The following is a 15,937-nucleotide window of genomic DNA, read 5'->3' on the forward strand; positions in this document are numbered from 1 at the left end:
GAGTGCGGGCTCTGAAAATTCATGCTCCGGCCTCTCCATGGACCCTTTTTTTTCTTCGGGTCATTATGAAGAGTTTTAATGAGTAGGTTCCGAAGTAAATTTTCAGAATGCATATTGAATTTTGAATTAATTCTACATAGATATTTCACATTTATTTTACTAAGACTTTATGATCTAAGTTTATGTTTTATATAGGCACAAGTGTCTATAGTTAATTACTCTTATCCATAACGAAAAAAGACTTTCAATTAAGGCTAGTCTCAAACAATAAAATAATTATTGTGTCCGGACACCGAACGTGTCCAGAGACTAATAACAACGCACCACGTCACCTGGAGCTCGATACCGAGCACTCTATATTACTCGGTATACGTCAGGATTTTCGATTTTTTGTCCGGATGTAATAACTTTTCGAGAAGAAGAGAGAGATAAATCTTAAGTTGAATGGGCGGGCCATTGCGAAGTAGAAACCGATACAAACCAGCTGCATCGTCAGCAAGCGATGGTTTAGGGTTTTGCCTAAACCCTTTCTATGTTCCCAGAATTTCCTCACTATTCACCATGAAACGAACGTTTTCTTCCTCTTTTCTACTTCTATCGACTCTCCTCAAATCCACCTCCAGACGTAAATTTCTTCCAAGATCCTTCTTCTCTGATCATTCTTCGCTGGATCCATCTCTTCTTTCCTATCCAATTTCTTCTCCAAACCTTAAACCCGGTACTGATCATCCGTTTACACTAATAAAGTTTCATTCTCGCTGTTTCCAAACCTTTCCCGACCCTAGCCCTCTCCTACCGTCTCGGCAGCGCAACATCCAGGAGGAGTCCGACCTCGAGGAGTCCTTCGAGTCTGCAACGACTACGGAGGAGATTCTGAAGTCCTTCCAAGCGTTCGCAGCCACGCTGGACGAGAAGGATAAGAGGCTTGGTCTTGCTTGCTTGAAGGTTGGCCAGCATTTGGACTCCATTGGCACCGACGATCATGAGAACATTTTAAGCTTTGGATTGAGAGCCTTGAAGATTCTTGATGATGGTGGCGATGCGTCTGTTTCAGTTGCCATGGCACTCCATTTGGTTGGTTCCGCCAGTTACGATCTGAAGCGGTTCAATGATAGCTTAGGGTTCTTGAATCGGGCCAATCGGATTCTGGGCGTCTTAGAGAAAGAGAATTCCGAAGAATTTGATGTCCGGCCGGTGATACATGCTGTCCAGCTGCAGCTTGCAAACACTAAAACCGCGATGGGTAGGAGAGAGGAGGCTTTGCTTAATCTAAAACGGTGCTTAGAGCTTAAGGAGTCCATTTTGGAGCCGAAGAGCAGAGAAATGGGAATTGCCTATAGGGATTTAGCAGAAGCTTATGCTGCAGTTCTGAACTTCAAAGAAGCATTGCCACTTTGCGAGAAAGCGCTTGAGATTCATCTATCTCGGCTTGGTCAAAATTCTGTGGAGGTGGCTCATGATCGGCGGTTACTTGGAGTGATATATACTGGATTAGAAGACCATGTGAAGGCAATGGAGCAGAACCAGCTGTCAAAGAAGGTCTTAAAGAGCTGGGGGATGAGTTCTGATTTGATCCTTGCTGAGATTGATGCTGCTAATATACAGATTGCTTTGGGAAAGTATGATGAGGCTGTCAAGACTCTCAAAGGAGTTGCTCAGCAGACAGAAAAAGACAGTGAAATTCGGGCATTGGTGTTTATCTCAATGGCAAAGGCACTCTGCAATCAAGAAAAGTTTGCAGAGGGAAAGAGATGTTTGGAGATCTCCTGTGATATTCTTGAGAAGAAAGAAATGCACTTGCCTTCAAAGGTTGCAGAAGCATACATGGAGATATCATCTCTCTATGAGACAATGAATGAATTCGCAACTGCGATACCCTTGCTGAAGAGGAGCCTTGGAATGATTGAAAAACTTCCTCAGGAGCAGCATATGGAGGGGAATGTCTTGGGAAAGATTGGATGGTTGTTTCTTTTGACTGGGAAGGTTGAGGAGGGCATTCCATATTTGGAAAGTGCAGCTGAGAGGCTGAAGGAAAGCTTTGGTGCTAAGCATTTTGCAGTTGGATATATCTACAATAATTTGGGGGCAGCGTACATGGAATTGGAGCGGCCACAGGCAGCTGCACAGATGTTTGCTATTTCAAAAGATATTATGGATGTTTCATTGGGACCACATCATGCAGATTCTATACAGACATGCCAGAGTCTTGCTAATGCCTATAGTGCCATGCAGAGGTAATAATTGTAATTTTTAACTCATTTGTCTGTTTATTGGTTTATATTATTTTCTTCCCGAGTAGGACCTATTTTGCAGCATGATAAAAACCTCAAGCCAGTATAGGACATATATTAATCTTGCCAATTTTCTTCCTTTGCCAATTTATATGTTAGTTCCACTAAGTAAATGAAATTTTGGCTTCTATTAAGCTGGGCATTTCAACTTTCCAAATCTTGTACTTTGTCATATGTAATTCTTTTCCTATGTTATATTGATTGCAATCGTTTCTCATTTTAGTTCAGAGGTTTTGGGGAATGTTTTGTGGCATTAAGCTTTAACATCTGTGAATGTCTTCTTTTTTTTTCAGTGTGGATACTTGGAGATGTGCCTTGTCCATTTTCAACACTTAGGCCTTATTTGTTTGCGCGTTTTTTTGCCTTTTCCGTTCAGAAATGACGGAATATATTTTTTGGTGTTATTTGTTTGTGACACTTTTACAAAAATTCTTTTTAGGGAACTGCATTCTTGTACTATTTTCAAAAGCTTTAGGATATTTACTTTTCCGTTTGAAAAGTCCATTTTTGAAACAATAGTTTTAAAACTGACTTTTATGAAAGGAGCAGAATAACTAAACGAAGCCTTAGTGTGTGCTAAAGAAAACATTGTTGCATTAACCAATCAGCATTTTAAATTAAATCTTTTGACAAACTTTAGTTTATGTTATATAGAAAACCATTCATTAAGTGAAAAGAAGCTTTCATGAATAGTTGGACTCATTTGAGATAATAAAAGAGCTTTGATATTGTATTTTACCTTGGATTCTTTTGTAAAATAATTACAATCAAGTTATTTTTTAATTATTTTCCTCTAAGTGATATGCCCGACTATCTACATATGTATGTATGCATACAAGTATCAAGTGAGAATGTGTGAGTTTTGCTTGTATTGCATGTGTTTACTAGGATGGATCCTACTTACTCATATCCATTTAAACTTGAATATGCACAAACATTTCCATGTCTGTATTTATTTTCAAGTGCATACAATTTTGCATGTTAGTTGCCTTTTTCCCAACCCTAATACCTATTCTCTTTCAAGACTTCTCTTATATATCTTTCTGTACCATTTTAATAGTTTCATACTTTTGAAATTGTTATCAAATGTACTATTTTATTACCACAAGCGCTGCTTCTTTTTTTTCGCTAACATTATTCCAAAGGCTTTAGAGTTCTAACTCTTGGAAAGCTGGAGTACCTGACCTTGGTAAAGCCCTTGATGCGACAATAAATAATGGTGACAAGTTTATATTCTTGTCAACATATCTTGGATTTTTAGTTTACTCTTTGAAAATTTGAAGGATATAAATGATTAAGTGTCAAACTAAAAGAATGATTTGTTAAAAATTGAACTTTAAAAATAAAAAAGTGTTTATGATAAGATTTATAAGGTTCATAAACCATTGCTTCAATATTATATAATCTAATTAAGATATTTAATAATTTTCTTTTGTTATAAATTGATGCAGTTTAATGCTCGTAAAACTTTATCATGTGCAAATAGATCATAATAGAAAATGTACCAGAGAGAGTTGCAAGTATTGAATGATTTAGTAATCTAGGTTTAATTATATTAATCCTACTAATGATAGTGTTCATATTCATACATGCTTAAAGTAGAAAGGTTATTGCAAAAATTGAATATATTCAACCTACATTGGATGCAAGGCTTATTAAATATACAATACTTGAATATAGAATTAGATATTTGGACATGTTCAAAGGAGAGCAATGTTGAGTTAAGGCACAATAAGAGGTGAAGGGAGGGTGAATTGGGCGTGTATTGAGACAATTTGATCTTCTTTCAAAATTCATTAATTCAAATCCTCACAACAAATACACTAAAATAAGCCATTAATATAGGAAGGAAGCATTAGTAAACAAGGGAATTTATGTTGCTTAGTAAACAAGGGATTTTATGATCTTTTGTATAACTGTAAATACGATTTAAATAGGAACCTTGCCTATTATGATCTCAAATGTTGTCATGTTTTTTCGGCAAATCATATTTAATGTCATTGGATCGTAAATACACTATCAGTTTTCTTTTTTCCAGGACCTATCTTTTTTATCCCAATGGTTTGTTTTGTTGTCTATTTTTTCCCCTTGCCTAACTAAGGGTATCATATCTTAGCTTGTTTACACTGTTGATATGTAGGATGCTGCTACATGGTGATATATACATATTTCTATTAGGTATTAGATTAAATGTTTAGGTTTGTTTAGGTTTCTTGTATGTGATTTAGAAGAATTGGAATTCACTTTGCTTTATACCCTTATGTGGAATGTGAATACACATTGGGGAATAATAATACAATTTTGCATAAAAAATAAACCTTTATTGGCTTTAAGATGACTTTTAAATTTTATTTGTTTGATTATGTTAAAATATGATACTTTTGATTTGCATGATGGTTTAGAAGCCCATAAATTTTATCATAATGGTTTAGAAGACCATAAATTTTGTGTAACCTTCTAATAATGCTTTCAATATTTCCTAGACATATCATTAATATGATTTTACAAGTGCCAAATAAATTTGTGTTGATGCTACTAAATAGTATGTAATCGTTTGCTTTCATATGCAGCTACACCCTTGCCTTGGAATTCCAACAAAAAGTTGTCGATGCATGGGCAAGCCATGGTGCGGTTGCTAGAGATGAACTTAAAGAGGCGAACCGAATACTCGAGGACTTAAAGAAGAAATCTTTTGGCTGGATACCCGATTTAATTGTTGAGCATGCGAAATCATTGGCAGAAGGGAATGACACCGCACCTACAAAGTTTGTGTAGCAATGATATGGTGGTAATTGTGTTGGATTCAGTTGCAATTAACATATCATTTGATTATCAATGCAAATTTCTGCTTTATGCTTTTCATTTTACTTGACATGGTGTCTACTTCTGTGTCATCTTTTATTATTCTATCTTTTGCAATCACTCACTGGAAACAGTTAATTACGTTAATTATGAACCTATCAGTAGTCCCGTTTTGACCGTCAAACTCAATTAGTTGCCTCACAAAGTCAATGCATTCAATTTGTTATGGAGACGGGCAAATGTGGATTTCCATCAATGTCCAATCCCCACTGCCCACGCGCTAAAATATTTTGTTGAGTATCATACTCTATGGTATTGAAGTAGCTCATTTCATATTCCCTGGAAAAGCTTGAATGACTTCAAATTCAAAAAAACCTAAGGCCGGAGGTAACTCTCTTAAAAGAATATGATAAAATAGCTATGTAACTTCTTGAAAATGGTGGGTTGCTTAAAATGAGGGTCATTATGATGATAGGAATCTTACCTCTACACAGCGAAAACAGCAAGATCAAAGAAAGCTCAGCAGAATTTGGCGAGAAAAATTGTTATTTAAGCATAGCAAATCAAGATTCAAGTTGATTTACTATTCGAGAGGTTGTGTTAGGAAACCAGTGCAGAAATTGATAGCTGAAATTGAAGTTTCAGCAATATAGAACCGGAAATAGAGAAGAATCTTGTTGCCAAAACACCTAAATAGCCTTACATTGATGAAATATGGAAGAAGACAAACAAAATATAATGGATCATCTATTGGAGAGGAAGATCCATCTCTTCCAAATCTCTAGACGCTATTATGGCCCGAACAAGAACTAAGAACTAGAAAATTTTAGCAAAAACAAAGATGAAAACCTAACCCTAGCCACCAAAACATACTTAGGCTTCGTTTGATTTCCACCGGAGTTTTATTCATTTTTAAACGGAAGTATCATAACGGAGAAGCCGAATTTTTTTACTTCGGAAATCGGTGTTATTTCGGAGTTATATGAAAAGGCCTTTTAAAAAAGTGACGCAAACAAACATTAAAATACTTATTTTTTCCGATTGAAACCGCAAACGGAAAAATTTATGCGCTACCAAACGAAGCCTTAAGCATACAATAATTAGGTAAATCCCAACACAACCCCTTCTATTTGAAATTTCCCTCCTAAATCCCTCTTAATTTCCCCTAATTAAGCTTGTGGACCCCACTATCAAGTGGTGGTAAAGATGGGGGCGGAACTTCTCCTGTTCCGCCTCTTGTAAATCTGGAACGGTCCTAATTGGACCGACTAGACTGGTCCAGGGACCTATCTATCAGATTGGCTCTACACAAATCTTAGGCATCGCTAGGAATAACTCCAAAATAAACTACAACAAACACATGTAATCTCATAATCCTAAAATAACTCAATTAACCCTAATATAAAGCTTTCTAATTCCCTTCTAAAATCTGAATTCAAATCAATCTTTCTTTCCTTAAATAAATTTTTCTAATTTTCTCCCAAATTTGAATTCAAATCGGCTATTTTTTCTTAAATAAGATTTCATAATTCCCTCTTAATTTTTGTTTTCTATAGTAAGTAATTAGAGGTGGAATTATTCCCCTTTGAGCCCCTCTCTCCTCTTGCACATCGTTCACCTTAGTGGGGCCTATATGCTCCATAGCCGTCGGTCCATCAATACTCTCTTCCCAAAGAGCCATCTTGTCGTCAAGGTGGAATGAAGGAAATTATTGTTGAATCATCCAGTATGCTTCCCATGTTGTGTCATAGTCTGGTAAATGCTTCCACTTGATCAGCACTTCCCTGGTCCCCTTATATCTTTAGCGCAACCCTTTTAGCTCCAGTGGTTCTCATATTACCTCCATATCCTCTAAAAATGTGTCCGGTGGTGCGGACGAGGGTGTGTGGTTTCCAATGTCTCGTCTCAATGTAGCATATGAAATACGGGGTCGATGGCTGAGGTTGGAGGTAACCGTAGGCGATATGCTATTGTGTCAATATGCTCCACTACCTCGTAGCAACTAAAGTAACGGGGGATAGCTTCTCATTCCTTCATCAAGCCACAGTTCTATGTCCGTAAAGTTGGATCTTCAGATAAGCCCTGTCGCTAATCTCAAACTGCATGTCCCTCCTGCATCAATCTACCTGCTTCATGATTTGTTGTGCTCTCCGTAGATGTTCTTTCAATTATGCCAAAATTCGGTCTCTTTCTTTCAAGTATTGTTCCACTGATGATATTGGTGTGTTTCCATACCCATAATATATTAGATGAGGTGGATCTCTCCCATGTGTTATACTAATATTCCGCTCAAGCTAACCGCTTGGCCCACATCTTTGGCATATATGATACAAAGCAATGAAGATAAGTCTCAATGCTGGGATTCACTATCTCTGTCTGGCCATCCATCTGTGGTATTATGCTGTACTTCGCTTCAGGAAAGTCCTCTGCATCTTGAATAGCTCCCTCTAGAAATGGCTTTGAAAGACCTTGTCCCGATCAGACATAATGACCTCAGGTATGCCATGCAAATATATCACATCTCTAATGAATGTGGTTTCCACCAACACTACGGTGTATGAGTGGCGTAAGGGAATGAAATGAGCATATTTGCTCAATTTGTCAACCACCAATAGAATCACAGTGAACCCTTTGATCTAGGTTCCTCAATGAAGTCTGTAGTCACCTCTTCCCATACCTTCTCGGGTAATGCTAGAGGTTGTAGAAGACCACCTGGAGCCATCGCTAGGTATTTGTGTCTTTGATACACATCATAATTGGCCACCAACTCCTATACATCTTTTTGCATGCCTACCCAGTATAGCTCCTCTGTCAGTCTATGATATGTCTTCTAAACTCTTGAACGTCCCTCAATAGTTGTGCCATGAAACTCCTGCAACAAATGAGGGATATATGGTGTGTTCTCGAAAGCACAAACCATCCTTTGTATACCAGCTTCTGACCCATCAAAGAGTAACCAGAATGGCTATCCTTGTTCTGCAGTAAGGCTTTATTGATCTTACTTAACTCCTCATCCTGCTCGCTTTCATGCCTCAAGATCTCCCAATCCACCATCATGAGAATAGATAGAGCTATAACCTTATGGTTTTCACTACGCTTGAAGAGAGAATCTGCAATTTTATTTTTCAATTCAGGCTTGTATTGGATCTCGAAGTCATAACCCAACAGCTTGGAAAGCCACCACTGATGCTTCTCTGTCGCGATCCTCTACTTTAATAGGAACTTTAAACTCCTCTGATCGGTCCTGACTATGAAGTGTCGCTCAGCAGCTAAGGTCGTCACTTCTATATTGCCAACACTATCACCATCAGCTCTCTTTCATACACTGATTTCAGTCTGGCCCTAACAGTTGACAAATGGTTGCATGTTGATTGAACATGACGGTGACGCGTATGTACTTATTATATTGTTAACATGCAACTAAATTTGAATAAATTTTTTTCTCACTTAACATATTTTGTACAAGTTTCACCCATAAAAACAGCAAATGCATAAAATACGGGACATAATATAGGGCAAGTATGATGCTCCTTATATTTTTTGGAAGAATGTCCCGAAAGAAGTGCGAGACATGTGGTTCAGAGAATTTGAAATTAGTTATTATACAAATATATTTTATATTATATCTTTTTTACTTAAGCTAACAAAAATATATATTATACATTGTATGCATTTAAATGCAGAAAAAATTTTATTAGCTGTCCAGCATATGATAAAATTAGAAATTTTTTTGAAAAATGTGGGTTGACTTGCATGTGAGACATGTTTACAAGCGATCACTCTGGATTGGTGAGAGTGTATAGGTTGAACTGAGTATTGCTTGGGGTAGCCTAGATTATGCCAGTAGGAGGGACCATAATAGAAAGAACATAGCTTCTGATGTTGGCGGCATGGGTAGTTCCCCTTATATTGGAGGATCAATTTTACATAGTGAGCACAAACGATGTTTGGTAAGTATTTTAAAAGATTTTAATAATTTATTTATATATGAATACTAATGTAAGTCTATTACAGAAAGAGGTGATGGGTAAAGAGCCGATCACTATTGAATTGTATAGTCATACCCACAGGCGGCAGGAGGATCAATAATGAGTTGATGAGCGAGCAAAGAGATCCTATGTAAATATATAAGTTTTATAGTTTTGATTTCATTTGTAAATTGCTTAATTTATTATTAAATTTTATAGGACGAGTATACATGACTTCGAGAGAGCCAGACAGGAGTAGCTGAGGGCTCTTTTGGTGGATCAGTAGAATATTCTTGCTACCGCACTTGGTCGCAAGCGGTGGGAGGAATGCAGCACAATAGGGTTTATGATTTAGGCTCGCAAGCCTACGTATATGAGGGGCAGACATCTGGTGGTTCCAGCTTCTCAGTAATTACCCATGAGTCGTTATATAACACACAAGTAGCTGGTAGCTGTCCTTCAAGCCGAGCTATAGCAATTCAGGAAATCACAAGCTCACTAGCAAGTGCAAGTGCAAATGCAACAAACTCAGTTGTTGGATGAACTATAGAAAATGAGAGAGCAGTTCAATGAAAAGCATGTAGCTTCAGTAGAGAAGACTGATTCTGAGTAAATGTTGTGTTCTTATTTTTGGACATCTGTTGTTATTTATTTTGGATATTTGTGTAGTTATAAATGAACGAACTTTAATTTTCATTTTGAACTGCTTGGTGAATGGTAAATTAATTTGGAATGTTTATGTTTATATGTTTAAGTTCAATGTTTGGTGCTGATTTTGGATGTTTATGTAGATTTTTAAGTTTGAATGAATATAGTTTTCGAGTGTTTCTATGCAGGTTGTGTTGTAGAAATCATTTTTCTAACATAGAAGGCTGTTTTTTTTTTTGCTATAGGTTTCCGACGGATAACCCGCTGGAAACAGGCACAACGAAATGGTATCGATTTTATGGCAAAAACCTCACACTGTATTCCGCCATCCGCCGACTGTTCGGCGAAATCATCTGGCATTTTATTTGTCGGAATTTACGGCTAAAAAAATATGCCAGTAATTCCGGCAAATAAAACACCTGAATTTAATATAGGAAAACGACGTATTGGTTTCGTTTTTTTCGTTGATACATCAGTTGGGAATATTTCTAACAGATTTTTTTCTACGAAATAAACTTTACGACCTGCGAATTACTGTCGAACAACTTTTCGCTGGAAATCCATTAGAAACGGGATTTTACCGGTGGATTTACATGGATATCAGTGGATTTTATCTGCTGATAACGAGCAATTTTCCTGTCGTGTAAAAAGCAATTTGCAGTGTAAAGATTTTAGCTTTTAATTATTTATATAATAAATTAGATACTGAGGAGGACGAAAATTATATGTATAAGTTAGCTAAACAAAGAGATATGAGTAGTAAGGATTTAGTTCAACTGAAGTATATTAAAGATGAAGATAAAAAAATGCTTTTATTATAAAAGGATATTCAACAAACGTGTATGAGATATTTTGCTAAACTTTTTAACGAAGATTATGAGAATGCAATGGACTTTAGTGACCTTAGCACCCTAAATGAAAATAAAGATTTTTGTTTTTATCGGCATACTAGTAAAACCGTAGTTAAAGAGGTTTTAAAGAAAATGAAGTATGAAGAAGCTATTGGACCTGATGATATTCCAATAGAGGTGTGAAAATGCTTAAGAGATGAAGGAATTTCTTAATTTATTAAACTATATAATATCATTTTGAAGACTAAAAAGATGTCAGATGAGTGGAGAATGAGTGTGTTGATTCCTATTTTTAAGAATAAAGGCGATGCACAAGATTATGCAAATTATAGAGGAATTAAGTTAATGTGTCATTACTTTAAAACTATGGGAGAGAGTTAATGGAGCATAGGTTGCGGCATGATACTAATGTTTCTCAAAATCAATTTGGATTCATGCCGGGTAGGTCTGTTATGGAAGCTATACATTTATTGTGAGGTTTGATAGAGAAGTATAGAGAGAATAAAGAAGAGCAACATATGATATTTATTGATTTATAGAAAGCATATGATAAAGTTCCAAGAGAAGTTCTATAGACTGTTCTCGAAAAGAAAGGGGTCAATAATACTTATACTCAAGTCATTAATGATATGTATGCAGGAGGCTATTACTTGTGTTCAAACACAAGGTAGTTTGACCAAGTATTTTCCTATTTCAGTTGGATTACATCAAGGATCAGCCTTAAGCCCATATCTTTTTGATTTAGGCTTCGTTGGTGGCGGTTTTCTTTATGCTTCTTAAAGCAGCTTTCAAGTACAGAAAATTAAATTTTTTGTAATTGAAAGCTGCTTTAAGAAGCAGAAAGAAAGCGGTCCCAAACGAAGCCTTAGTCATGAATGTCCTCACTAGACATTTTCAAGAGGTTGTACCATGGTGTATGCTTTTTGTTGATGATATTTCTTCTTGTTGATAAGACTAGAGAGGGAGTTGAAGGTAAACTTGAATTATGGACATCAACCTTAGAGTCTAATGGCTTTCGTTTGAGTAGATCTAAAATTAAATATATGTAATGTAATTTTGATAAAGTAATAGATGTAGTGGGGGGATTGTTACTTTGGGCGATCAAATCATTAATAAGAGCACACATTTTAGATATCTTGGGTCTATTGTTCATATTGATGGTGAAATAGATGGGGATATTATTAGTAGAAATGTAGAATTCAAGTTGGATGGTTGAAGTGGAGGAATGCATCGGGCTTGTTATGTGATGATAGAAAAGTTTCTCTCAAACTTAGAGGAAATTTCTATAAGATGGTAGTGAGACATGCAATGGTTTATGATGCAGAATGTTGTCCATTAAAAGAGAAACATAATATTAAGTTAAGCGTTACAAAGATGAGGATGCTTGGGTGGATGACTAGCTTTACTCTTAAAGACAGGATTCGAAGTGAGGATATACATAAAATTGAGTTTTTATTTTAACTTGTTCTACCCCTCTTATCTCAAAAAAATCTTTCATCTACATATTATTTTGTTACCTATTTTAACAAAGCTATCACTTTTTTAAAATTATTATTATTATTTTGAGATTTTTCTTCTTCATATCTTTTTTATCTATCTTTAGCTTTACCAATTAATTGTGGGGTACCAAATAGGAGAAGGTGAAAGTTTTGATTAAGCTTAGAAAATGAGAAATATGAAAGGAATGCCTTGGGATCTGTGTTAGTTTAACGATAATTATATTTATATTTATATTTTGTTAGATTGTTACTTATACTTTGAAAACACTTTTATGTATACATAAAAAAAAAAAGATTGTGATGGATGGCTTAAAACTCTCAAATCTACTTAACCATTTATGCTTTGCATTAGGTTTATTTTTTATTGGCCATCTCATAAGCATATGCAAAAGCTTTGAATCACTGCAACTTCTTCTATTGCACCATTTCTGCATTAGACATTTGCACTTGGAAAATAATTTACACAATCCCAAGACAGGTTTCAATGTGTTGACAACTTATATGTTTTATCCCATCCTGCTGTCATTCGTTGATAAGAATCACTCCTTTTGTTTCACGCGATTGTTATAGATTTATATTTGGGAGCCTTCTTATTCCCTTACTCTAGTTAAACCTTCAAAAATGGCTCTTTTAGTATGTTGCAATACCTTGATTATTGGATAATTATTTTTCAGCGAGAATAATACCCGTTTCTTTTTTATGACATTAGAAAACAAGCTGAGAGGGTCCATAAATTAAACCGTAGAGACTGATTATACTTATGTGGTTGGGTAATAGCATTAAATCTAAGAAATACAATTTATTCCCTCATTTTGTATTCCCAAAGTGAGGACAGGAGTACTGAGGCGGGGAACTAGGTCTCACTGAGATCCTATCTACATAAGTTGCCAGGATGTGTTTTGGGTTTTAGTTTGGGTAGTCTAGCAAAAATTTCTTGGATAAAGATAGAGAAAAAGCTCTGCAACTTATTTATTTATTTAACAATTGCGTTATCACAAAGAGCTTGTCTTTCATGCTGTGATGGTTAGCTAAAATGTTGTAATGCGAAGGCTGATCATGCCGTTAGTGAGGTCATAGGGGAATATGCTAAAATTTCTGCCATTATCATTCATCCATGAATTGATGAATGAATTGAAGTTCGAACCTTGAGTATTTTTCTATTATTTCTAAGTTAGATTCCTTGCGTTACATCATGCTAAAATAGCATATTGATAGGACCATATGAATGTAGTCACTAGTCGCTACTCTAATAGGCCGGCTTTTCTTGTGGTAGGCATGCATGGAACCTCAAACCTTGGAGCTATTATTATGTGCGGACACCAGAAGGTTCTCGCGTCCGGTTACGCGCTTGGTACCGAGCGCAGAACCGAGCACGGTACATTTTTGGAGTGACGTGGCTCATTTTTATTGGTCTCCGGATGCCCTCCAGACTCCACACAGAATAATAAATTCAAACCTTGGGGTGGCAGTGAAGGTGGACTACAAACAGTGGTTGTTTATGCCGTCGAAACTATTCTTTGTATCATGAGTGCTGTCTAAAGGAAAAAAAGAACATGGATAATAACTGTCACGTTTTTTCTTCTATTATTCTTTTATATTATCTCGTTCTGAGATGGATTGATTAACATCAAAAACCGACAAGGTTAAAAATTGCTGTGCGAATGTTGACAACATGAATTTTGAGTTTGTGGAGGGATGATAAATTAGGTAGAAAATAAATATGAATAAAATGCTGTAATGCTTTGATCTTTAATACTAAATTGATTCGGATGATGTAGCTTTAATAAAGTTTTTAAAGTTGAGCCAAGCAATTACCTAGGCACTCGGGCAAGAGTCTAGAATGTAGTGCGTCGTGTACTTTTCAGGCATGTCACTATTAAGGTGTTAGTACCCAGGCGAGCTTCTTTTTTACTTGGATTTTTTTTTTTTCTGGTGGGTTAATTAAGCTTTGCTTCTCATTAACTATTTGGTTTTCAGGACGTGGGAAAATAATTGATGTGCGAGGAGCATATGGGAGTAGCTTCAAGCATGAAGTCACGAGGGCATCAAATCATGTTTACCTCAAAAAGGAAGTGACATATGCCACTTTAGATGCTGACTTTGGGGAACTCTATCACTACCTCATTTGAAGGATTAATTATTCTGTGCGGGCGTTGAACATCGTCCGGAGACCAACCATAATGTGCCACGTCACTCTATACTCGGTACTGCTCGGTATTGCTAACGTGGCACATGCTGGTTGGTCTCCGGACGGCCTTTTGCGTTCGGTCTCCGCACAGAATAATTTCTCCGCTCGAAGAGTTGGAGAAATTTTGAGTTAGGAAATTCTGATTTATATTTGATCATGATGAGTTTTAAATAAAATTTATTTTGAGATAAATATAAGATAGGATTAATTAATTAATTCTTATATTATATTCATCTCAAATTAATTTGATGACGAGAAAATTTATCTTGATTAGTGACCCAAATTTTTTCCCTCTTAATGGCAATCAATCGGGCCTTAGTCCTCCATTCACAGAAAAAGAAATCACTAGGATGTTCCAAGGATGTTTTAGATGAGAGATTCAAAATATACCATGTTTCCTTAGCCATTTCTTTCTGTCTTCCTCATATGATGCTTCCAAAGCTTTAAAGTGAAAACAAAAAACAAAAAATAGATTATACATGGCATATTTTTAAGAACTCATGTATTTATCTCAGGATATGAATTCCTCTGTTCACCTTCTTCATAAATCTTGCAGCTGCCTTGTATTTTTACTCCTATAGATTGGCGGTAAGTGCAAACCACCTGATACTCAGAGCATCTCCAATCAAAAAACTCATTTTTCACTCCAAAATGTAGTGATTCACTCCAATCGAGCTCCATTTTGCGGGCTTCTGCAAAGGTAATCATCTTTCTCCTCTTTGACACGTTTCTTCGACAAATCCTGCTGTGACAGAAAAATTATGTTGGTGAATTGACGTTGCACTGTTCATCCGCAAGCAAATATCCAGGCGTTTGGCCTATTGATTTACCATATATTTTCGTACTTAGATGTGGTTTGCTAGTACCAGGCTAGCAGCCTATGCATGTCACTTTTTGTAGTCATTTGAACAGCATGTTAATCACTTTACCTGCCTCACCATGCTTCAGCTCATATCTTCCAGGCAGCAACTCCTACTTCTACATGTTTAAAAAATCTGAGCAAGCTATTGGTCAAAGTTTGAAAGGTCCCTAGAGCAGAGAGCCTACGAAATTTTTAATGGTTTCAGGTCCAATAATTTTTGTAAGGGAAACCAACTACGGGTTTATCTGTCAAAAATGCTTTATATTTCGTGCTCCCAACTTTGCAGCAGGTTCTGTATATATACTATCTTCCAACTTTTAGTTTCATGAATATTATTACAGCATGCCAAATCAAAGTTCTTAACGTTTCAAATTTTCTTAATAAATGTCTTATTTTACAGAACTTTAGACTTTTTTGCACTTTTTATGATTGATTGTTAGAGAAAGTGTGAATTATATTCTGATATGATGGTGTCAAATGCCAAACATGCAGGTCGTTGTCGTCTCCAGCAACTCCTTGAGTTCCTTTCATGATTTGTCAGCACTTTCTGCACCAACTCATGCTCGTCTCCACGATTAATTATTCTGTACGGACGATGAATGTCGTCCGGAGATCAATCAGAATACGCCACATCACCCCTTGCTCGATATTCCGGCTCGGTACCGGGGCTAGGTATTGCTTACATGACGCATTATGGTTGATCTCAGGACGACATTGTGTCTGATTTCCGCACATAATGATTTCTCCATTTCTACATGCGGTGTGGCTATACGCTCCTGCATAAAGTTTGATGATGCGTTAAATTAATCATTTTGGTTAAAATATTTA

General features: G+C 36.3%; 1 protein-coding gene across 9 annotated transcripts; it reads left to right on the forward strand.

The window, feature by feature from the left end:
• The first annotated feature begins 458 nt into the window (after window positions 1-458).
• LOC110111107 (protein KINESIN LIGHT CHAIN-RELATED 2-like) lies at window positions 459-15,937 on the forward strand. 9 transcript variants are annotated; one of them, XM_020842827.2, is made up of 3 exons: window positions 459-2,234; window positions 4,862-5,079; window positions 15,602-15,937. In XM_020842827.2, exons 1-2 carry the CDS (start codon window positions 562-564, stop codon window positions 5,064-5,066), a joined length of 1,878 nt encoding a protein of 625 aa, XP_020698486.1. In that variant the 5' UTR covers window positions 459-561; the 3' UTR covers window positions 5,067-5,079; window positions 15,602-15,937. The 9 variants fall into 9 exon arrangements, with proteins under 9 accessions (XP_020698486.1, XP_020698489.1, XP_020698483.1 ...); XM_020842830.2 differs by having other exon boundaries at window positions 4,862-5,076; XM_020842824.2 differs by lacking the exon at window positions 15,602-15,937 and adding an exon at window positions 14,037-14,459.

Source organism: Dendrobium catenatum, unplaced genomic scaffold (genome assembly GCF_001605985.2).
Source record: "Dendrobium catenatum unplaced genomic scaffold, ASM160598v2 fragScaff_scaffold_1427, whole genome shotgun sequence".
In the NCBI taxonomy this organism is placed as follows: domain Eukaryota; kingdom Viridiplantae; phylum Streptophyta; class Magnoliopsida; order Asparagales; family Orchidaceae; genus Dendrobium; species Dendrobium catenatum.

Coding starts and splice junctions, on each gene's coding strand:
- LOC110111107 (XM_028699989.1), top strand. CDS start 562: ATGAAACGAACGTTTTCTTCCTCTTTTCTACTTCTATCGACTCTCCTC. Junction 2,235..4,861: donor GCCTATAGTGCCATGCAGAG/GTAATAATTGTA, acceptor TTTCATATGCAG/CTACACCCTTGCCTTGGAAT. Junction 5,057..13,332: donor AATGACACCGCACCTACAAA/GTTTGTGTAGCA, acceptor TTCTTGTGGTAG/GCATGCATGGAACCTCAAAC.